At 39.5% G+C, this 24420-nt stretch overlaps 1 protein-coding gene and 1 non-coding gene across 5 annotated transcripts in view; one reads left to right on the top strand and one right to left on the bottom strand.

Moving 5' to 3' along the window:
• DDI2 (DNA damage inducible 1 homolog 2) overlaps window positions 1-23741 on the top strand; it is a 43268-nt gene extending 19527 nt beyond the window's left edge. For 2 of the 4 annotated variants that reach the window (XM_060089010.1, XM_060089009.1), the window contains 5 exons: window positions 2530-2658; window positions 7928-8031; window positions 10606-10795; window positions 12934-12996; window positions 15474-15561. In XM_060089010.1, coding sequence (XP_059944993.1) covers window positions 2530-2658; window positions 7928-8031; window positions 10606-10795; window positions 12934-12950 — 440 coding nt within the window. In that variant the 3' untranslated portion in view covers window positions 12951-12996; window positions 15474-15561. Of the gene's footprint in view, window positions 1-2529; window positions 2659-7927; window positions 8032-10605; window positions 10796-12933; window positions 12997-15473 lie in introns of those variants that run through there. The other 2 variants (XM_060089011.1, XM_060089008.1) reach the window with 2 other exon arrangements.
• Window positions 9341-9444, bottom strand: LOC132484708 (U6 spliceosomal RNA). Its single transcript, XR_009531268.1, has one exon. It is a non-coding gene; the product is annotated as a U6 spliceosomal RNA (small nuclear RNA).
• Window positions 23742-24420: the final 679 nt, after the last annotated feature.

Genomic DNA, 24420 nt, shown 5'->3' on the forward strand with positions numbered 1-24420 from the left:
ATGTTGGATGAACATAAAGACCACATTCTCACTCTGACTGGGTTGCTCAGGCGTGGCTTCTCCAAAGAGAGGGCATTTGAACTGAGCTGTCTCCATGGGTAGAGGATTGGGGCTTTGACCTGAGTCTTAAGAAAAGGCAGGAGAACAGTGAAAGGGACCCTTCTCATCCTGGGTTTGCAGACTTTACACCAATAACTAGCTTATGAGGAGTAGAGTGAGGAAGGGGGGAAAAAAGAATTGCCTTCCCCAATTCCCTTTTCGTTCATTATTTCTGGGCCTTCTTGACTCTGACCTTCCTCAAATGCCAAGAGGTTTAAGTGCCCATAAAGTGTAAGTTATCTGTGGGTAATATGAACAGGAAGTGTTGGAATTGAATGAGAGGAGAGATCACTGGGAGAGGACAGTCAGCTGGGGAGGAGGTGGGTCTTGAGCTGGGCCTTAAAGCATAAGTAGAATTCAAAGAAAGTGAAAGTCGAGGAAGGGGCACTCTACAGGAGGGTCGGAGTGAGTAAGAGACAAAGGAGACACATTCCTCTGGGTAAAGTGGAAGGTTTAAAGCAGTCAGTCTATAAGGCTGGTATCTAAGGCTGTTCGGGCTGCCATATCAACACCGTAAACCGGGTGGCTTATAAACAACACAGATTTATTTCCCGGTTCTGGAGGCTGAGAAGTCCAAGATCAAGATGCTGGCAGAGGGACTTCCCTGGCGGTCCAGCGGTTAAGACTCGTGCTTCCAGTGCAGGTGTGGGTTTGATCCCTGGTGGGGGAGCTAAGATCCCACATGCTGTGCAGCGCGGCCCAAAAAAAAAGATGCTGGCAGATTGGGTACCTGATTCCTAGTTCATAGATAAACATCTTCTCCCTGTGTCCTCACATGGTGGAAGGGGACAGGAAGCTCTCTGGAGTCTCCTTTCTACAGGCACTAAATCCCATTCGTGAGGGTTCCACACTCATGACCTAATTAATCACCTTCCAAAGGCCCCACTTCCTAATATCATCACATTGGGAGTTAGGTTTCAACCTGGATTTTGGAGGGACACAAGCATTCAGTCTGTAGCAGCTGGAAGTAGTTGGACCAGGGTGACGTGGGACCTGGGGCTGTGGTGATGTGGGTTGGAAGATCTTACAAAGAGTAGGAACCTTTGAGGACCTTGGAGCAGATGAATAAGGGATCTGAAGAAGGTGGTATTTTAAGAAGATTGAAGGCAGTGGCAGTTCTGGAGTATTCTGTACCCCTAAAGATCAGAACTATTTCCTTGCTTTAAACTGTATATCCACAGAAAGGATTGGAAACCAGAGAAGTTGTCCACTAGCTAGAGGGATAGAGTGTGAGCCAGGTTGATCGCTATGGTTAGAAGAAGAAAGGTCAGAAATTGCCCAGAATTTATTAACAGGATTGGAACTGAGTTTGAGAGTTGGGAGAAGGCTATAAGAAGAGGGGTCGAAAGTGAACAGTTGCCTATGTTTTATGGTTGTAAGAAAAAGAATTCCATTGACAAAGAGAGAAATCCGAAGTGAGAATTATTTGCGGAGAAAGAGTATTTATACCTATTGGCTTTGAGATAGACATGTCCAAACACACAGGAATGTGGAATTAGATTCTGTGGGAGAGATTAGGACCCTAGATACAGATTAGAGAAGTGTCTGTCTTCTGCACAGGCTGACTCCAGCTCTGTGGGTGAGTGTATGTAACCAGGAGAGAAAAGACCTTAGTGCCCTCTTCCTGATAGGAAAGAGGGTCTAATTGTTGGAGCAGAGAATGGAGAGTTCAGTTCTAGTTTTTTGAGAGACTGCACGATGTATTTTTTAACTGGTAAATTAGAGTGTCCCAGAGTTTGAAATAAAAATAACTTGGCAAGATGTTTAGAGGTACTCAGTGAAAACTGATCTGAGGGTGCAGTAGTGCTTAATTGAGTGTTTCCATCTCTAGACATAGTTTGACTTTTTGGAGATCCTTTCCACGTAGTTTTGCTTTCTGTTTTTAAAGTTTTAAAATATCATTTAATTATTACATTTAAACAATGTTATTTCCCTCAGTGTGAAGTTTTTACACTGTGTTTCAGGTTGCAGTGTAAAACTGAAAGTTGAACTCAGTGTAGCAGGAAGCCTTTGCTTTCTGTTTTTAAAGTTTTTAAATATCATTTAACTATTACATTTAAACAATGTTATTTCCCTCAGTGTGAAGTTTTTACACTGTGTTTCAGGTTGCAGTGTAAAACTGAAAGTTGAACTCAGTGTAGCAGGAAGCCTTTGCTTTCTGTTTTTAAAGTTTTAAAATATCATTTAATTCTTACATTTAAACAATGTTATTTCCCTCAATGTGAAGTTTCTACACTGTGTTTCAGATTGCAGTGTAAAACTGAAAGTTGAACTAAGTGTAGCAAGAAGCCGGCTAGGTGGGAATAATTGTACACAGACAGAAGCTTGGGAGTATACTTGCTTTCTGCCCTGTTTTTAGTGCTGCATTTTTTTATCTTCCCACACATGTGGATTTTGTCTTTGTTATCTGATGTTTCCCTCCACCTCCAGGTGCCCAGATGACCATTATGAGCCAAGCTTGTGCAGAAAGGTGTAATATAATGAGGCTGGTGGACCGTCGGTGGGCAGGGATCGCCAAAGGAGTGGGCACCCAGAAGATTATTGGAAGGGTACATCTAGGTGAGTGCAGGGCACTGGGAGCCTTTGTAGGGTAGTGGACTTTAAAAATTCCTTTTGGGGGGCTTCCCTGGTGGCACAGTGGTTGAGAGTCCGCCTGCCGAAGCAGGGGACACGGGTTCATGCCCCGGTCCAGGAAGATCCCACATGCCGCAGAGCGGCTGGGCCCGTGAGCCATGGCCGCTGAGCCTGCGCGTCCGGAGCCTGTGCTCCGCAACGGGGAGAGGCCACAACGGTGAGAGGCCCGCGCACTGCAGAAAAAAAAAAAAAAAAAAAAAAAATTCCTTTTGGATAGGGGCATCTGATCCAGCACTCCCAGTCCCTAGCAATTTTAAATCCTGTAGTCTATCAGAGTTATAATGTAACATTGTTTATTAGCTGGTTACAAAAAAACACCAGTCCCCTCTGTACTTCTGTTTCCTGCTCTTTAGAGATAATCCCTTTCCACTATTATAGTTGATTTCTTTTGGTGCTTACCTCCATATTTCTAAGTAACACGTTTATAGTGCTATTTATTGACAGGACTATGTAAATACTGTTGAGAGCTGAGCCATCTAATTGAAAAAGATTGTTTTTCCTTTCATGTCTAGTATTTTTTCTCGGAATTTTTGTCTGTTGTATGTGTGTGTCACTTGGTTTTTTGGTTGTTACTCATCCTTAAACACGTACCTAGTGTGTAAATCTCCCTTATACATGTCATCCTATTGAAGATGCTTCTTCCAGCCTGGACTGGTGGTTCAAGGCTGCTTCATAGCTGTTGTTTTGGAATCTGGGTCCTGAAGGGTGCCTTTCACTTCCGTCTTATGTTGGATGATATGGATCCCATACTTTTTTCTTTTTTCTGCACTCCTTGGTTTATTAGAGTACATCTTCCAGTAACTTTTTGGGAAGAAGTGCACAGGAGTAAATTGAGGCCTTAGATATCAGAACACATCTTTTCTTCCAACATTCTACCCGTCTGCATATGTTGGAAATCACTTTCCATCATGATTTTTGTCAGTGTGGCTTTGGAGAAGCTGGCCGCTATTCTGACTCTTGATCTTCTATGTGTCAGATTTCTTTTCCCTTTCTGAAGCTTGTAGATCTTCTCTTTGACCTCAGTGTTTTAAAATTTCACAATGATGTACGTGGGTGTAGTCGATCTCTTTTCATCTACTATGCTAGATACCTTTCGGTCTGGAAAAATGGTTCCGATATGATTTCCTCCCCTCTGTGATGTCTGTTATTCAGGTAGGATAATCTACTGTCATGGACTTGTCCTCTAGTTTATTTTCTTTCTCTTTCTTTCGGTGTGTTTTGGGAGGTTTTTAACGAGATTTCCTCAACTTTGTCTTCTAACCTTTCTTTTCTGTTTGGTACAGTTTCCTTTCATGTTAGATGGTTTTTCTCAAGTGTCTGGTGATCCTTGGCGTCTGCTCATATTTGAAGAGTGGGACACCAAAAGGCTATTTGGAAGGTTAGTTGGCTGGGTAGCCATGCTGATTGTAGGTAATCTGGAAGCTGGGACAGAGAAAAAGGCTAGAGTCTCAGTAAGCTTCCACTTAACCCCTCTAGTTTTCAGTTTGGTGCTTGTTGTTGTATCTCTATCTTCCTTCATGCCCACCTCTCTTACTAGAGCCTCTGTTGCACCCTCTTGAGAAAACAAACCTCTAGTCTACTGTTGGGGTAAGGCAGTAGTCACCTGGCTGAGCAGAGTGCAGGAGAAGGAGCCCTGAGGTCCAGTTGTGCCTCCATAGACCTTCAGCCAGTGCTCCTGCTTTGGGCTCACTCCACCCCTGTTTGCAGAGGTACTTGTTTCAACCAGCTCATCAGCCTCTTGGGATAAAAAGGGTTGCTGCTTAGTTTTCCTTATTATCATCTGCTTTCTAGTTCCAAAATTGTGTTTCAGTTATCTCTTCCATTATTTTTGGCCTTAGTAATCTGTACATTTTAAAAGAAAAACAACTTTTTATTGTGGTTTTTTTTTTAGGAGTAAGTTAAGTTAAATACATGTGTTCAGTCCTTCGTCTTTAATCAGAATTGTTCTTTTCTTTGTTTTTTTCTTTCATTATCCACTTAATTAGTTGCTCATTGTAGAGAATTTTGAAAGTATAGAAATGTGAAAAGAAGCAAAAGTAATTCTTTTAGGTGAGAATCAATCAGTAGTAGCATTTGGACATATCTCTTTCTGGCATTGTTTTCTTGTAAAAGGTGATCATATAATACTCTATAGAATTTTTATACTTTGCTTTAAGAAAAAGTAAGAGCATTTTCCAAATGCCATTATAAATTTCATAAGCATCACTTAAATAAATGCATAGCATTCTGTTGTATGGGTTTAATGGTCAACCTTTGGGATATATTTTTCCCCCAATATTTTGTCATTGTAACATGGAAGTGCATTTTTGTGTAGTGTTGTGCAAACTGATTTTTTTTCCCTTAGTTAAAGTTCCCATAAGTGAATCTACTAAATCCAAGATTATGAATACCCTTTAAGGCTCTTGATATTGTTAACTGGTACCAGTCTAGTTTCTCCAGCACTGGTTGAACATTCCCTTAATTTCCTTATACAATCAAGTATTTTTAGTTTTATCCCTTTAATTTGCAGATTAAAAAGTGTTTTTTTTTTTTTCTTTCTTTTTGCGGTATGCGGGCCTCTCACTGTTGTGGCCTCTCCCGTTGCGGAGCACAGGCTCCGGATGCGCAGGCCCAGCGGCCATGGCTCACGGGCCCAGCCGCTCCGCGGCATATGGGATCCTCCCAGACCGGGGCACGAACCCGTATCCCCTGCATCGGCAGGCGGACTCTTAACCACTGCGCCACCAGGGAGGCCCAAAAAAGTGGTTTTTTACTGTAAATTACTTTTCTTTCATTGCAAGTGGTAGTTTTTCTACCTGTTTTCCTCTTCATATCTGTTTCATTTTTCCTGTTTTAATACATTTGTCTATTATTAGAAGTCTCCGTGTTTTCTATTATTGATTTCTATAGAATAAGGATAGTTTAAATACCTTACCTCTTATGTACTTTCTTACACACAGTAGGACTGAAATTGGGTAAGAATACCACAAACCAGTTGCTTCAGAGTCTGAGTTCTTAGATTTCTCATGGTTTTTAGTGAGAAGATAATAGGAGACAAAAAATACCAGTCCCTTGTGTCCTTCTTTTGGTTACACAAGTTGTACCATTTTGCAACTTTGGCTATGATAGGTATCAAGAAAACCTTATAACAATAAGGGTAGTCTAAGTAAAGGAGAGCTACACCATGGATAGGAAGTTTCAATATGTTGGCGGTGGTAGTTCTCCCACATTCGTCAACAGAGTTGTTGTAATACATTTAAAACCCCAATAAATTGTTTTGTTTTGTTTTGTTTGTGAGACTTGATGTGTTAATTTTAAATTTTATGTAGGCCCTTTATGGCAGGAGTAGTCAAGATACTCTGGAATAACTTCCCCTTCTAGATAATATCAAGACCAAAGGACTAGAACAGAAACAGACCCATGCTTAACATGAACCTTGGTAAATGAGAGGGGAGATCTTATGGAGCAGTGGGAAAGTTTTAGGAAATGTGCTAGGACAATTGGGTATCTGTGGAAAAAATGAATTGGAAATTGGACCCTGTCTCACATCACACACAAAAGTCAATCAGGGTTGATGAAAGGCCTGGATGTGCAAGGCAAAGTCAGGCTTTTAGAAGAAAATATAGGAGAATGTCTTGTGTAGGGAAGGGGTTCTTTAAAAGACACAAAGGAAATTATTTGATAAATACAGCCGATTAAGATTAAGAACTTTTCATCAAACACATCTTAAAGAAAGTGAATAAACACAAACTAGGAAAGAACTTAGTAACATGTATAACAAATAAAGGATTCATATTTAGAATATATATGTATTCTGTGTGTTTGTATATCCTCCAACTCAGTAAGGAAAACTGGTATATAAAAAATTGCAGAAACATTTGAACAAGCACTTTAAGTGGAAACTCAAATGGTTAATAAGTGTGTGAAAAATTGCTTTATCTCATTAATCAGGGAAATAGAGAATTACTTGCCAGATTTTAAATCTAATAATATTGAGTGTTGGGAGAATGTGGAACAATGGGAACTTTCCAAAAACCCCTGGAAACATTTTAGAAAATAATTCAGCATCAAGTAGAGCTGAGCTAATATCCCCTGGAACCCTGTATGTTTTCAGAGTATACCTTAGAGAAACTCAAGGCACACCAGGAGACAAGTGCAAGAATGCTCACGTTAGCATTGCTTACAACGGCAGAAACTGGAAGCAACCCAAAAGTCCCATAGCAGCAGAATGGATAAATAAATCAGTGGCAGTGTCTTAGACATTACAGTACTTACTCTTAGGGGTGGTATAAATGAAAGAAATATAGCCACGTGCACCCACAGGAATAAAATATCTCAAAGTATCTTTTGGGTAAAAGAAGCAAGTCATAGTTCAAAACCACAAAACTAACCAAAGTGTTGCTTAGAAATCATAGAAAAATGGTAAGAACTCTAAGAAAAGATGGTAATGATTAACATAAAAACCAAGAAAGTTGGAAGGGTTGGAGGAGGCAAAGAATAATCTGTGATCTGTAGGACATACAGGAAGCTTCTTAGTTTTCTGTTTCTTAACCTGGGAAATGGATGCATGGGTATGTGTTTTATTATGCTTTATATTATATATATATACAGTATATATATATATATATTTCATATACTTTTCTGCTCATAAGACATAGTTAATGACAAAGTCATTTTTTAAAAAAAAAAATCTTACATATGAAATAAGAGGAGTAATTGAGGAAAGAGGCAAGGCTGGAGACTTCAAGCAAAGAAACTTGGTTATAACAGGCAGTAATAAACAGTTGACTTCTTAGAGCTTAATTTAAAAGGTTTAAAGTGTACTGATTTTATTTTCCTTTTAGAAAGCCTTTTGTAAGTGTACAGGAAGCAGGTGGTTAATATTGGAGGAATTGGTCTTGGTCTTTTTTTTTTTTTTTTTTTTTTTTTTTTTTTTTAATTCTTAATGCCAGCTTTCTTCACCAGCTGAGCGTGTATCATATATCAAGCCAGGTCTTGTGGGCAGTAATTCTACCCAATCCACTTTATGAGCTGGTGCCTTCATTGGCTTTTAACCTGATTATTGGTCTTACTGGATTTTCATACTTAACTCACTTGTTTGCATGCTTTGGCTTGACTTTGACCGATTGCAGGAAGAAAGACACAGAATGATAGATACATTTCCAGACCTTCCCTGGAAAAATCAGTAACCTCTTCCTTTCTTCATGTGCTTTAGCTCAGGTTCAAATTGAAGGAGATTTCCTGGCGTGTTCCTTCTCTATACTTGAGGAACAGCCCATGGACATGCTTTTGGGACTGGACATGCTGAAACGGCATCAGGTAATTAAGAGCTTCACTTTCTTTTTGCGTTGGCTTTTTGTGTGTTAAATGGTTATTCCATCATGGTTGTATATACTGGGAAACTAAGAAGCATGACTTCAAACCTGGAAAGGTCCTTAATTGGTGATGTTGTCATACAAGGTTTGAAATTCTGTATCAGTAGAAATAGAACCTTTTTGTGAAATCTTTCTGAATCTGTTGAATCTTGCCATCTGTTTTGAGACTATAATGGACAATTTGGTTCCCTTGTGTAATTTTTAGTTTCTGATTAGAACTCAAGTAATTTTTTTAGAACAATTTTTTAATAATATTTATTTATTTGGCTGCTCTGGGTCTTAGCTGTGGCATGCGGGATCTTCGCTGCCAAGTGCGGGATCTTTTGATTGTGGCATGCGGGCTCTTAGTTGCGGCATGCGGGATCTGGTTCCCAGATCAGGGATTGAACCCAGGCCCCCTGCATTGGGAGTGCAGAGTCTTAACCACCAGACCACCAGGGAAGTGCCTCAAGTAATTTTTTGTTGGGTTTGTAGGGAGATGTACATAATAATACACAATGATGATTTTACTGCGAGCCTAAGTTTAGTAAATCCTTAGTGGCTGGTCAAACAATACTTGGGGAGAAGAGCTTCGAGATTAAGGGAAAAGGTGTACATAAGATGTTGGGAATGGAAATGTTTATTTAGTACAGGGAGAATGATTTATAAATATTTTCATTTGCAGTGATTTTTATATTTCCATTCCGAAGCCTAATAATTTGTTTAAAGATAAACTTCACTCATTGAAGAAGCAATTATTGTGGTCTTGGGTAGTAAAAATTTTCCCGACAAGGTTTCATATCTAGTCAACATTTTTATGTCACTATTCTTCCTTTTTTTTTTTTAAATTGGAGTATAGTTGATTTACAATGTTGTGTTAGTTTCAGCTGTCTACTCTTTTTTAGATTCTCTTCCCATATAGGTCATTACAGAGTATTGAATAGAATTCCCTGTGCTATACAGTAGGTTCTTATTAGTTGTCTATCTTATCGATATATATATATAGTAGTGTGTATATGTCAATCCCAATCTCCCAATTTATCCCTCCCACCCTTTTCCCCTTGGAAACCATGAGTTTGTTTTCTACATCTGTGACTCAATTTCTGTTTTATAAATAGGTTCATTTGTACCACTTTTTTTAGATTCCACATATATGCAATATCATATATTTGTTTTTCTCTGTCTGACTTACTTCACTCAGTATGACAATCCCTAGGTCCATCCACATCACTGAAAATGGCAGTATTTCGTTCTTTTTTATGGCTGAGTAATATAAAAATATGGAACACTTCACGAATTTGCATTTCATCCTTGCGCAGGGGCCATGCTAATCTCTGCATCGTTCCAGTTTTTGTATATGTGCTGCCTAAGCAAGCACACTAATACTCTTTTTTAAATGTTTAATGTTAAATTCCCATTGAAATATATTGCATTGATATTCAAATCAAGGTGCATAGTTTTAAGTAGAAGGAATGAGCGAATGCACATATAAATAAAACCCGATTTATTAACTTGTTGCTAATCTTTCCCTATTTATTTATTTATCGCTATCTTTAAGTCATGGTATAGACTAGCAGTCTCCAGCTTTACGGATTCAAAATATATGTGTGTAACTGTCCTATATTAAGTAATTATAAAAATATACTGAAAAAGAGGATAGCATAAGTATGAAATACAGAATACTTTTGTAGAGCTCGTCTTGTCCATATATCACTTTTGAGAACATTGGCATAGACTTTAAATATCAGCTATACTTTATACACTAAGCAAAAAGCAAAAATGTAGACCTATGTAAATGGTATGTCTCAGTTTTAGTTTTTTAAAAGTCACTGATATGTTTCTAAAAGATGTGGCTGCTGATTATGGCGTGCAGTTTTCCAAATTTTGTACAATGAATATGTATTGCATTTGAATTCAGACATGAACAATTGCTGTGTTTGACAAAGAAGTGTAAACTGTATCCCATAAAGATCATTCTGCTATACAATTTAAATATTAAAAAAGATTCTAGGGCTTCCCTGGTGGCACGGTGGTTAAGAATCCGCCTGCCAATTCAGGGGACACGGGTTCGAGCCCTGGTCTGGGAAGATCCCACATGCCGTGCAGTAACTAAGCCCGTGCGCCACAGCTACTGAGCCTGCGCTCTAGAGCCCTCGCGCCACAACTACTGAGCCCATGTGCGACAACTACTGGAGCCCGTGCTCCACAACAAGAGAAGCCACTGCAATGAGAAGCCCGTGCACCGCAGCGAAGAGTAGCCCCTGCTTGCCGCAACTAGAGAAAGTCAGTGCACAGCAACGAAGACCCAACGCAGCCAAAAACACATAAATAAATTAAATAGATATTTTAAATATATATATAGATATAGATTCTAAACTAACAGTGTCACATAGCTTAAAGTTTAAATACTTTTAGATAAAATTTTTTGAGCCATCTCTGTCAGTGTTGCTCTTTGTGAATGGAGTTTTAAATTCAAGATCATAATTTTCCTGCGTTGTGTTCTATCTGCTATCATCAGTGTTTGGTTTCTTTTTCTAAGTGTTCCATTGACCTCAAGAAAAATGTACTCGTGATCGGCACCACAGGCTCAAAGACCACCTTCCTTCCTGAGGGGGAGTTACCAGAGTGTGCCCGGTTGGCATATGGGGCCGGGCGAGAGGAAGTACGGCCAGAGGAGATTGCAGACCAAGAATTAGCAGAAGCCCTTCAAAAATCTGTAGAGGATGCAGGTATTTGGAGTGGCCAGGCTCTTAAATAATACTTGTTATTGGTGGGTGAGCCAGGGAAGTTGGAGCTTCAGAGGGGAATAGGGACCTTTCCAGTCGTAATCAGCCTCATCGTCCTGTTGTAGGTATGTTCCTTGTCTTCTTACTGCCTCCTCCCATCTCTAAATACAGTACAGAAAAGCTCCCGTGTTTCAGTAGATCCAGAAATAGCAATCCATTGCTGTGTGCGAGATAGAGTGGGGAGTTCTTTGCTTAGGCACATTTTGGTGGGATTCCTAAAGAATCTTGTCTTTTTTTCTTGAAGAAAATTATAACAGTAAGCAGAAACTTCCTTTGGAGTTTAACATTTCCTGGAAATTTTCTTGTTCTCTTCTTAGGCCCATTTATTTGGAGGATGACATTGTGTCTGTGACTAAGCAGCACTAAGCTTGTTACTATCTACTGAAAGTGCTGCCACCGAAATGAAGCTACCGAATACTTTTTTTTCCTAAGTCTCCGTTGTTGTAGCTTCTTTATTTCTAAAGATCAAACCAAGTTTTCTGGGTAAAATGGAGGGACACAGTTATGCTGAAATCCCACCTCTGTGGATAAACTTTCCCCATCTGTTACAGAACAGTGACTCTGGAATATATTTTCTAGAAGCTAAAGAGAATTAACTTTTAAGTTTGAGATATTTTAAAGTCTTGAGCTGTAATTCTTCATTAGTGACTAATATCACACATTGCATTTGCTGATATAGTAAAGTGTATTAGAGCTACAAGTTCAGGGAATAGCTTTCTCCTAAGGACAAAAAAGATAAGAGCTTTAACAATAAGCAGCCAGATTTTGCCAGTGTATATCACCAGAGAACATCCGGTGGTCTAGCTTTGAGACTCTTCAGGATGAGCGTGAGTAGCAGATGGAGTTTCCAAGCTGGCTTTGTTCCGAATCTGCTCCTCCACCACCTTTTGGCTCAGTTTTACATGTGAAGTACAGTTTGGGTTGTGATTTAAGTATTTGGTAGGAAGGGGAGGATTTTGAACAACCAGACAGAGAAAGACTAAATTAATCGTTTTAACCTTACCCACAAGGCAAGCTTGAATGAGTTTGACATATCTACTTAGAAGGTTTTACTTTTTGTTTTGTTTTGTTTTGTTTAGTAACTTGTCAGCTTAGTCATAATACTATACATTAATAAAATGAGGATATGTTATCATTTTGTGAAACCTCTATTGCCCCCCCCCACAGTTTTGGTGCTTTTACTTGAGAAACACTAGCTGACGGTAGCAGTGCTTTATAACCTACTAACAGTTACCCTCTTTGAGTAATTACTTTTAATAAAAAGTTGAAGAGATTAAAATAGAAACCACAGATGTTTTCAGCCATAGTGAAGGAGGTGTACCCGTTTTAAAGGATTAAAAGGAAGTGGCTCTTTACCCTTGTGACCTTTTGTTACTGACAATGTATGGCTTGCGCTAATTTTTGTAATGTTTAAATAGTGAGATAATTCTTCAACATCAGATTCTATTTGTTTGGAACATCAGCTTCCCACTATTATCAAAATCACCTACCCCTAGACATAGTAGGTGAACGTATTTTCGCTAAAAACTGTCTCTTTGGTGGATACTCTGTAGCAGAATGTCTTTATCTTTTCTATTGATGAAAAAGTAATTCAAAAAAGTAATAATTCAGAGTATTTAAAAAAATAAAGACGGTAAGCCAGGATAAGTAATCAGGTTTGGTTTGTTTTTCTTCTAAAATAAATCTCAACTGAAAAAGAAATTTTGAAAGTTGCTATAATATGTGTTCGCTCACCTTTACTCCATAAGATTTCCATATCATGTAATTCTGTCTATGGATCTACTTTTTTTCACCTATTTTACATGTTTGCCCATGAATTCTCTGTGTAGGTGTGTAAAATTAATTTCTTTCCAAGTTCTGTTGAAAATCTGTTGAAGTTGACACATTGCTTTATGTATTGTGAGAGAATTAAAGCAACCAGAAAATCTTTTTGATGTCCAAACTACAGGAACGTTCCCCCACTTTGACTCTACCAGTTCCTGACCTTAAAGATGGCAAAGGAGTGGAGACTATAACCCTGCATGCTGTGTGGTTTGCATTGTTAACCCAAGGTTTGCTTGTCTGTTTCCTAATTCAAACAGAGCGTCAGAAGCCATGATGCATGTAGTGTGTGTGTACTGCAGCTGGAGTGGGCCCCAGACCAGGTATTTATAGACACCACGTTAAGCCTTCCACCCAGTCATCGTCTGTGGTCTGAAAGACTTCGTATCCGCAGCAATTCTAGAATTTAGCTTCTGTCATTCACCACTTCACCTTGTTTAATCTGGTTACAACTAGCCTGTATGTGTATTTGTATGTTGGCATACATACATATCTAAGCATGGTTTCCTATTTAAAATTTTATCAGTCATTAGAACAGTTCGAGGGGGAAAAAATCCCAGCGAAAACAAATGACCATTGTGAATATCAAATCAAGAATATTAGCATCACAGCACTTTGTTATTGGAGATGGCTGTGTTATTAGGGGTTTTGTAAGTCCCTTTCTTCTGAAAAACTGAAAGTGTATTTTTCACATTACTGCACACAGCTACCAGCATTATAGAGGGGCTGAAATTTTCATTCTGTTGAAGAAATGGAAACAGGCCAGGTGATTTGGCCAGGGTCACAGAGTCAATAACATAGGCAGGACTGAAGTTTAGTCTTCCAACAAGAGCTGAAACTTTGCTTTTCCCTCTCTCCCTAGCCTGACAGTTTTCCACAGGAGGCTCTCTGCTTCCATCTCCCTGTAGTACAGATACGATAAATGTCAGCCTGAGTGCACTGACTGATCTATTAAAAGAAGGAAAAGTGGTCTTTTTAGACTACCAACCTAGGACTTTATAGGGGTTTGCAGGCTGGTTGTAACTAGATATATAGCATTTAATTGCTTCTTTCTTTCATTTTCCTTGTAAGGATGGGTTAAAAGCAGCCATCTTTAATTATTAATGTCCGTTGTCCTCATCCTCTTCTCCTGTGCTATAGTACTGACCCAGTCCTCCCCTACATTTAGAACTTAGGCCAGTGAAACTGACCATCTCAGCTACAGAAGGACTATATGCTGCTTTCATAGTGAGTAGGGGGTACATTGAGGTCATGTTCACCTTCACCTCCCCCAGCTGTTACAACCGACATACCGTTGCCAGAAGGCCATTACCTTTGCCCACCTCTGTGCTGCTAATAACATGGATATTTCACTACAGTGCATCTTTGTGTTCTCATTAACTCAAAATTGAACCTCTTTCAGAGTCAGCCTTAGAGATTGATAAATAAAACTAATAACTGTGTTTCTAGACTCTAATGAATATAGTTTACACTGAGATATATGCTGTTTTCCTGATTATCCCTAAACTATAAGGTTATTTCACAAGAAGTCAGTAACTTCCTGACATAGTGCTTCATCTTTTCAAGATGTTAACCTGTGTTGGATTAGAATGATTTAGAGCCTTTTGAATCATAACTGCATTGCTTCATGACTTCTTAAGGTACAGTCAGCATGAAGCATTTGAGTTGCATCTGTCCTAATAGTTTGTATTGTGATGTCATTTTTCTTACCAGCCTTTGACTTTTAATTAAAGATCTTGTAATAATTGCATAGAGGTCAATTTTCAATTGCATTAGTGGCAAAAGGAGAGCTGGAACTGATGTTTAATGACATCATGATGTTTACATTGAGGTGTGGTATTTAATCCTTCCATTTTTTATGAGTGGTCAGTAAGTTGAAGTGGATCTGAATTGTTACTGCTTATTGGAGAATTTATGAACTATATCCCTCCACTGCCCTCCCCTGCCCACATTTCCCTGCCCTTAAGGTACTTAAATATTCTTACTTAGTTGTTAATATGATAAAGTAACTGATAATCCTTTTTAAAGTTGCATTATTGGGTAAGATAATAATTGGGGTTTAATCTGTTTGATCTTTAGCGCTTTTTTTTTGTTCTGAGTCAAGCTCCCATCGTTTTTGGAATGTTTGGATAGAAATAAATAGAATGTTTGCTTCTCTGTCTTCTGAAGGTCCCTGAGCAGTATCACATTCTTATTTCTCTTTATAATTCCTGCTCTGTCCCAGCTATACCTGGTTTAGACTTCTCAGTGTTCACATTTGACACTCTGAAAGTGAATTGGCACGAGAATCATTCTCGTACTGAAATCCTCAAGATTGTATTGTGCTTTTAAGAATCACCTGAGGAACTTACTGAAGATACAAACTCCTGGGTTTATCCCAAGGATGGTATCCAGAATCTGCATGCTTAGGAAACATGCCAGGTGATTTTAGGGCAAGTGATAGAGAGAACACACTTGGAGAAACTATTCTAGAGTTCTGAACCCATTGAGAATAAAGATACATAAATGTCCTTCAGTCTTGAGCACTAACTCAGCCCTTATGTGGCACTTAAATAAAAATATTGAATTACAGTACACATATTTTGTTAAGAACATGCCTACCTCTTGTCCTGATGCTATGATGTTAAATTGTCCACCACGATGAGAATGGTTCGTGTATAAAGTCTATAAACATAAGACAAACCCAAGTTTAAGGACCTGATTTTGTTCTGTCCTGTTTAGATTTGTGTTTCTCTGATAATTTAGTGGACTTTGTAACCTGCTAATGAATCTTTTTTCCTTTCACTGTTGTTCTATATAGAGAAAAGCGGTAAAGAAACTACCTCACTGGGAATGTCATCATTACCACCTTCAGATGGATTTCACCATCAAGCCCATCCTTCAGGACAGGGTCCTGAGATCGGTAATCCTTCACGTCTTGCTCACTCTGTCTCTGCTTCAGTCTGCCCTATTGAGCCCAGCGACCCAGCCAGCATTGAACCTAAAGCTCTGAAGGCTTTGAAGGCTTCAGGTGAATTCCAGGTAACCTCTGAAAAGAAAGAACATCTTCCTCTACAGGATCTTTCTGATGGTGCTTCTTCAGCAGACAGTGCTCCAGCAGACCAGAGTCCAGCTATGCCTTTGCAGAATTCACTCGAAGAAGCCATTGTTGCGGATAATCTAGAGAAATCTGCTGAAAGAAGCACCCAGGGCCTCACATCTCATCTCCACGCAAGACAGGAAGTTAGTTTATCTGTCACTAGGATGCAAGAACCACAGAGGCTTGAAGGTGAGAAGGGTTGGCGTCCAGAATATCAGGACCTGAGTCAAGCGAGTGGCCTTCAGCAGCACGAAGAACCAAGGAATGAACAGCATGAGGTTATACGACAGAACGCTCCACATGGCCAGGCACATCTTTGGAACACAGGGGGCCTCGAACTTCTTGGAGAAAGGCAACAGGATCAACAGAGAAGTACGGAAGCTTCGGAAGCTACAGTGAAAGGAGACAGGCTAGAGCAGACTGTGGACCTTTCGGGTACAGAGAAAACTATTCTACCTTCAGGATGCTTTGGCTGCTCAAGTTCAGAAACACTTATGGAAGTAGATGTAGTTGAACAGCCCCTAGTTGCTGTGCTTAATTCAGCAGGTGGGCAGAATACCAATGTCAGGAACATCGGTGCATCTGATCTCACCTTAGATAATCCCTTGATGGAAGTAGAAACATCAAAATGTAACCCTTCCTCTGAAATTTTGAGTAATTCCATTTCGACTCAGGATTTACAGCTTCCAGAAAGTAATGTTGAAATGTCTGGAACAAGTAAAGAATACGGGAATTGCCCCTCCTCTTTAACAAGTCTCTGTGGCAGTTGTCAGCCATCTGTAGAGTCCACAGAGGAATCTTGCTCATCTGTAACGGCAGCCTTGAAGGAACTTCATGAACTTTTGGTCATAAGTAGTAAACCAGCTTCAGAAAACACATCGGGAGAAGTTATCTGTCAATCAGAGACAGTAACTGAGGGCCAAACAGGTATTAAGGACCTTTCTGAGAGATGGACCCAAAATGAGCATCTTACAGCTACCCCGAGTGAACAGTGTTCACAGGTCTCCTTTCATCAGGCCACATCTGTAACAGTGAAGACAGAAGAATTAACGTACACTTCAGCTGACGCTGGAGTAGAAGACGTAGACGATACTAACTTCAGGGGTCCAGGTGATGGCATATTAACTGGGAGGGAAGGTGTCCCCAAGTCTAAGGAGTCAGTAAATGAGAGCGGTTCTGTCACTGTAGCCTCAGCTGAAACGTCCGATCAACTACATTGCACCTTTGGTGTAGAAATTTCACCCAGACTTTTAGCAGGTGAGGAGGATGCGCTCAATCAGACTTCTGAGCAAACTGAGTCCTTGTCATCCAGTTTCATATTGGTTAAAGATTTGGGTCAGGGCACACAGAATCCAGTGACAGACAGGCCTGAGACTAGAGAAAATGTCTGTTCTGAAGCTGCAGGGCCACTTCTAGAATTTGTACCACCTACCAGCCATCCATCATCAAGTCCCTCCTTTCTTGCATCATTAATTTTTCCTGCTGCGGACATTGACCGGATTCTCCGTGCCGGCTTTACTTTGCAGGAAGCTCTTGGGGCTTTGCATCGAGTTGGTGGAAATGCAGACCTTGCACTTCTTGTTTTGCTAGCAAAGAACATTGTAGTTCCTACATAACCATGGAAAAGTGGGCTAGACCATACTCCATTCCCTTAAAAAAAGCTATATATCTAAACATACACATACACACTCACCACATATACAGTATATGTAGAAACCTGCAAGCAGAATGTTGAGCCAGATTTTTTTTAAAGATTTTTTTCGGCCAAAGTAATTTATGATCTCTTGTCTGATGAATTTGTCTATTCTATTTGTTAAAATTTGGGCCTTTTTAAATGTATTGGCAGTATGTGCATACAGAAGCTTTCTATTAACATTAAGATGATGTATTCTGGAATAAAATTGGTGGTTTTGTGTATAGCATACCATTTTAGAATGAGAGTGAAGGCTTTAAAAAGCAGAAGCCGTGAGAAATCCCACCACCCATGCAGCTAAAAACAGATCAACTTCATAATTTGGCTGTGTCTGTGCTGTAGGCAAGGTGTGGCTTGTTGACTCAATTTTTGGTTTACAAACTTGATTACATGTTTGGTGTTTGGAATCATACTTAGTGCTTTATGTATTATGATTCATCAGTTGTAACAGGCAATTGAAGAATATCTCCTAGAGTGGTATGTTTTTATTCGTGTGGTTAGGATTTGACATTTTAATGGGATGAGTTAGGAGGGTTTAAAACTTGGGCTGCTTTGTACATCACAGGCTGCTGCATGGATTGCCAGATACCTTGGGTGGGATACTGTGAGGGAATTAACATTAGAGCGAACCATGGTGCTACCCAGACTAAAAAAAAGAAAGAAAAAACTGTAATTCCATTTGCAAATGTCATGGTGATGTTTCAAGAACTGTGAGTGAAAAATAATGGCCTAAACACTGGAATTAACTAGTGACTGGGTTTGGTAGCATCTCACTGATCACAGCTCAACCCTTAATGACTAATGATGAACTAATGTTCAGCTAGTGGGTTGATTGCCAGCAGTTTATTTCCTTTCCAAACTCATCTTCTAGGAAGTTCTTCTAAAGCTCAGTTTGAGCTGTGATCTGAGTGAAATATTCAAGTGTGATAAATAACCTTGTCACTGGTTTGTCTTGGTGCTTGGAATGGTCAGTGTATCTGGTGAGTGTCTTTCATGCCAGTGGAAATAGTAATTGGAGTTTCTGACTCAAGTGGCCTTGGTAGAGTTTTCCATCCCTTTCTTTCCTCAGGAGTTTCTTTTTTTTAAGCAAGATTCGTCATAGTTGTGTTTACACATGTCAAGTTAGAGTGGGGCATAGTATATAGATGTATTTATTGTGGCCTTTTTTTTATATGAGGACTAGCCCTTGGAAATCATTGTCCTGTGGGCCCCACTGTGCAATAATTCTACTGGGTAGATTTTAGATACTTTTTTTCGTGGAAAATAAACCCTCTTATGTACCTAGCAGGAATCTGAAATCTTGGTTTTATTGAAGAGAATTTTGAGAATGATAATTCCCTATTCCAGGTTATAATTTGCAATGTGTTTGAAACAGAAGCTTCAAAAGGGTGATTTGTGAACTTTTAACTTTAAGTGATTTTTGTCTAAAGTCTTACTCTCTTTACAAGCTTATTCTTTCTGTCAAAATTCACGTCATTGAGCACAATCAAAATGGAGGCTCATATCTCAGGAGTTTTAAAATTTTTGATTTGGGGGCACTTAGACCTTTCTTTTACCCTATTCCATGTTCTTTCTTTTAGCTGTGAGGTTTGTATGTGTGTTAGGAGCCTGAGTGATATGATGGAAAGTTGCATAGATTCCTCGTGACCCTCTGAAGTTAGGGAATGGTTGACAGAAGGAGTTGTAGTTTACTGTGTTCAGAAGGGCGCTCAGAACAAGTTAGCCAGATTGTCTTTAAAGTGTTCTTTTAGACAATCATGTGCTGTAGATCCTTTTGCCTGCCCTACACCAAAGATGTAAGATGCACTAGGAACCTGCTTACAGGATTTCTGTCAACTGACTCTTAGAGCTGTGACTGTAATTAAGTAGTGGTGCTATGATTGAAGCAAAATTTAGTAGCAATGCAATGGGCCCCTGATTTGCATTGTGGGTATGCTTGAGAATTTATTCTAAGCTTATAAATCTTTAGGGTTACAAAGTGGGGTGAGTCTATGACGGTAGACTCCTCCAAAAAGGCCCTCTGTATGAAGATGGGCCTCAGAGTTTTCTGTACTAGCAGTTCCTCTGACTACTGTTCAGAGGCTTGGCCACTGAATTTTCACCGTGTGGAGATTTGGGAGTCAATCCCAGGTGGGATATAGAATATCAATCTGGAAAAGGTTTCATTACGATAGCTTTTATTGTATGTATATGTATATTTATTTCTAGGAGAAAATTGGATAGGCCTATCGTCGTACATGTATTCTTATTAGGAATACTTTGAGCTTAACCCACTTGCCAAATATGCTTGTCCTTTTTCATCATTTATCTTTCGACTTATAATTGCTTTTGATTTTTTAAATCTTCCTGTCCATCGTTTGTATGAAAGGAAAGTTGTTGACGTTGTCAGGATTTTGAATCATTTTTCAACTTAGCAGTTGTAAAACACAAAAGGAATTCAGGAACATGACACTAGTGAACCTTGATTTTCAGTTTTTATTCCAAGTGCAGAAATTAGAGATCAACTTCTCCAACAATAGGATAAAATCATCGTGAACTCCTCTGGTTGCCAACAGGACTGATAATGGCCAGCCATAAGCAGTAATGGGCTGCTTTACTGGACAGCTCCTTTGCCATAACCGGTAATGGACAGCCTTGTGGTCAGCACGTACCTCCAAGGGTGGTATCTGTTTATTCACCAAAGAGAGGAGAAGATTTACCTGTATGACTTCTGCAGTTTCCCTTTAGTTGGTTCCTGTGTATAAGAATGTGCTTGGTAACCAGACAGCTATACCTAGGCTATAGGTTTTGCCATTGCAGCTGGTAAGAATTATTTCCACTCGTACCTCTTCAGGCACCCAGACATCAGCCACTGGCCTTCATCCCACAGTTTGGGCTTTAGCCATTAACATATAAAGATTACCAGTTGCAAAGGGGACTACATAGATGGTGAGTGTGTATGAAAACTGTTCTGCCTTGCAGCCTACAGAACTTTCCAGAGCTCCTTGTCTCCATATATACTGAAGGGAGACACACACCTTGTATTTTTTCCCAGAGCATTTCTCCAGTAAGAGAGTTACATGGAAAGATATATGAGACTTTGTGTCACTGATTCTATGATAACCAGCTAAGGTGGAATCTGCCTGTTTTACCCTTAGCACAGCTTACTATCCCTAGTAAAAGCCATAAAAATTTAGTTGGTTTAACCATCCGTTCATGTGTATATAATACATGTGTGATAGACAGATATCCTACAGTTAATTTTACATAGATTAAAAAGCAAACAATTTTTATATCTACAGATGTAGTCTTCAGTTATGGTGGTTTTTATGTGTATAAAAAACAGCCTTGCAAGTAACTGGCCAGGAGAGTTGCAGTACATTCTGATTTCCTTTTCCTATCTCTTTGCCACCTGCAGAGAGTATAAGCAGGATAATTGAACTGCTGCACATTTCAAACTAGTTATCAGTGGTAACATATCATAAGAGAAGCTAACTGGATTATGCATTCTCTAGCACAGATACCAAAAAGCCAAATATCTCCTTTGAATTTGGTGACTTAGTGTAGTCCACGGCTGAACTAGAAAGAGAGTTCTCAAGAGTTCCCTTCCGAGCAGATGAATGCTAACTTAGTTCTGTAAAATAAAAATAGCTTTCTTTCTGAAAGATTTTAAAATGCCAATTCCTGTTAACAACAAAGTAAATTCAAAGCATGTCCTTGAGAACCAGAAATGTAAAATCATGGCTCAAATTCTCTACCTTTGTGGTCCCTCGGTAGATGTTACTAGGAGTTCATTGAGTAAATCAGAGAACTTAGAGGAGGAACCTTTGATATGCTTGATTTTCTCTCGTGCCTTAGTTTCTCCAAATAGCAGAGGCATCAAATTTGGGTGGGGAATAAAAGTGGAAGGAGGCGGGTAGCAGGGAAGTCTGAGAACGGCTCTCCTGGAGATAGGCATGCATGGAGTGGTCCTAAGGCTCGCCTTTGTTGTTGGTTGAGAATTATCCTGCACCAAATCATTAGATTTCCCCAGGTAGAAGGATTATGACATGGCTTTTTTGTATCAGGTATACCCCCAAAAAATGGTTTCTAAATGTTTATTATGTTCTTTGTTGCACTGTCAGTATTGTGGTGAAGGCAGAGCAAAAGTTCAAGAAAATCTTATATTACAGGAAACGTTTACTCTCTTGAAGGCTATGCAGTTTGAATCTTTGAATAAGAGTTCATTATTCATTCAAACATTAAGTGCCTGTGTGCCAGGTACTGGTGAGCACTGGGGATACAGGAGTGACTAAAACAGACTGGAAGCTGCTCTTGTGAAGCTTTCAGTCTAGTAAAGAGACATGAAACAAATTTTAGCTTCAAGTGCAAGATCTGTTTTTGCCTATTGGCATCATTTATTTTAAAAGTCATATTAGGATGATTTGGTTCAAATTCAGAGAAACCTGGGAAAATCAGGCTCAAAATGGAATTAGATGCTGTGAACCTAAAACTGCTCAGAAAAATATATTTTTTAAAAAATGGAAGTGGAGAAACCAACAAAAAATGTTCTCACATTTGGTAGAAACACTTGAAGAGATCAAGGATTCAGAAATAAATGTATACTGTTAGTGGAGGGGGAATTGGGCAGGATAGAAGTGCAAGTGCAAGTAAATGGAAGATGACCTAATATGCACAAGTGACAGTCAACTTTTCCTTCCATCAGGACCTCCTTCCATGCAGGGTAGGAATATGGAGTGTGCTGCGGCATCTTTCCCACTCCCCCTCTGAGCACTGGAATACTAACCATCTGGGCCAACAGGACTTAGCAGAGGATTCTGGAGGATTTGCTGTTTTAAAGCAGCTGAGTGCAAGATGTGAAAATAGGAATCAAGAGCAGAAAATGTAGCAAGCAGTGGTTCGGGGACTGGATGGTGGGCAGAATTTATTTACAAGAAGATTCAAGGCTCTACCAAATGTTTCTACAGGACAGCGCCATCAAAAGGACATTCTTTAACCCATTATTTAAAACATCACTGTGTATGTAGTAATCCTGAAGGAGACAGGTAGAATTTCTGGACCTTAACTGCTAGTGACTTCTGAGGTTTACAGTTAGAAAACTCTCACAGGTTGATCTGTTATGTACTGGTGATTGGTAATCTAGACCCTCTGGGGGCTGTGAAAGGTGAGAGGATATAGCAGATAAGTTTCAGAGCACAATCTTAGAGAATGAAAGCTACAGAGAAAAATGGTGCAAGGGCTTAGGAGTTAGAGGATATTTCTTTAACCTAAGAAAAGTTAAGCAAACTACAGAAGACTTGGGGTGGGGGTGTGGAATGCAAAATTGGAATAATTTTTACAGAATTATATTTCTTTGAATACGTACCATAGGAAGGTTTTGATTAGCTGACTTGGGGAAGGGGCATGCTGGTATATTTTTTTCCTGGGAAGGTGCATGACTAAAAAATTATTTTATTTACCATGAGTTTGTTTTACATACAACTTTGAATGATGCATCAGTGACTTAAAGAAAGGTAGACCTCTGTAATTTCCTATCAGAGGCAGTCACATCAGTTTGTTTCTAGATTCCTTTGGTCTGAGATTACCTGATGCTAACCAGACTTCTTTTTCTTTCCCTGAAGGCCCCACAGCTTTGAGTGTATGCTTCCCATCTGAGACCTTTACCTCTGAATGATAGTATTTCCATTCTCTATTCTCCTGATCATCCTTTTGAAATAGTTCTGGTGACATACTCAGATCAACGTATTTGCTTTTTTTTACTATGCGCTTACAATGAACATTGACTTGCCCATTTTTATTCAAAATTTTATTTCCATGGCAAGTTGGGCTAATGGGCTTTGCACTCAAGTAAGGTTTGTTTACCAGTTTTGTAGCCATATTTGGCCAATTTTAGCAAAAAGAAAAAATCCCTCTTTTCCCCTTTGTTCTTGCAGTTGTACTTTTATTGCTTTCCTGATTTTTCTTTAAGCTTTGAGACTACTGCATCTTAGAAGAACAACTAGGATGATTGGCAAAATAGGCTTGCCAATCCGTAGCTCTTTTACTCCCATAATGCTTTGGTTTTAAGAGTTGGGAAAACTCTGAGAACTTAAGGGAACCAAACTCAGGAATCCCACAGTTGGTTGCATTGTGCCATTGGTTTAGGGGCTAGACATAGGACCTGTCTGCAGCTGAGTGAACTAGATGCATTTGGGTTTGAGTTTTTGTCGGATACTGAAATGTAAGTCAGCCCTAAGTAATCAAAACACTTTATTTTATTTTTCTTTTTTTTTAATAGGAACTTTCTGAAGAAAAAGTGATGTGTAAATCATTTGATATTTAAGACAATAAAGTTTTTATCATAAACTCTTGTTTGATCAGTTTCTTTTAAATTGAGATGGTTGGTTACTTTTGTCCTTGTCTCTGTCTCCCTGCCCTTTAAATAACTTATACCCAGGCACTGTGACTTGTGGCCATGAACCTAAACGCCAGAAGAAGTGGGCATCTCCAAGCCATTAGTCACCTCCAGATAAACACTGCAGGAGGACATGGCCATCTGCCGATGTGAAATGTCTGCATTTGGTGACTGCACAAGCAGTGGATGCACAGCAATAGAAACAACACTGGTGACAGGGGGTGGTTCAGACTAGTCTCTAGAGCTAGGCTGCTTGGGTTTGAATTCCAGCTTTGCCACTTGCTAGCTGTGTGACTTTGGGTAACTTCCCTAAACTTTCTGTACCTCAGTTTCCCTGTCTATAAAATGGGGGACTTTTGGGGTGGTCGTAGGGGGTTGTGAGTAGGTTGGAAACATCCTGGGATGTTAACTAGTGTGGAGTTACTGCCTTCTGCATGAGTTTGTGCTGTGGGGCCTTTATTTGAAAGGATTTCCAATGTACATGGATCAGCTTGTATATACAGGGAGTAGTTTGAACAAATCCCCCCGTGTTCTGTTATCTTTCCTTGCCTATATAAAAAGAATGCTGAGGGCTTCCCTGGTGGCGCAGTGGTTGAGAGTCC

Source organism: Mesoplodon densirostris, chromosome 2 (genome assembly GCF_025265405.1).
Source record: "Mesoplodon densirostris isolate mMesDen1 chromosome 2, mMesDen1 primary haplotype, whole genome shotgun sequence".
NCBI lineage: Eukaryota > Metazoa > Chordata > Mammalia > Artiodactyla > Ziphiidae > Mesoplodon > Mesoplodon densirostris.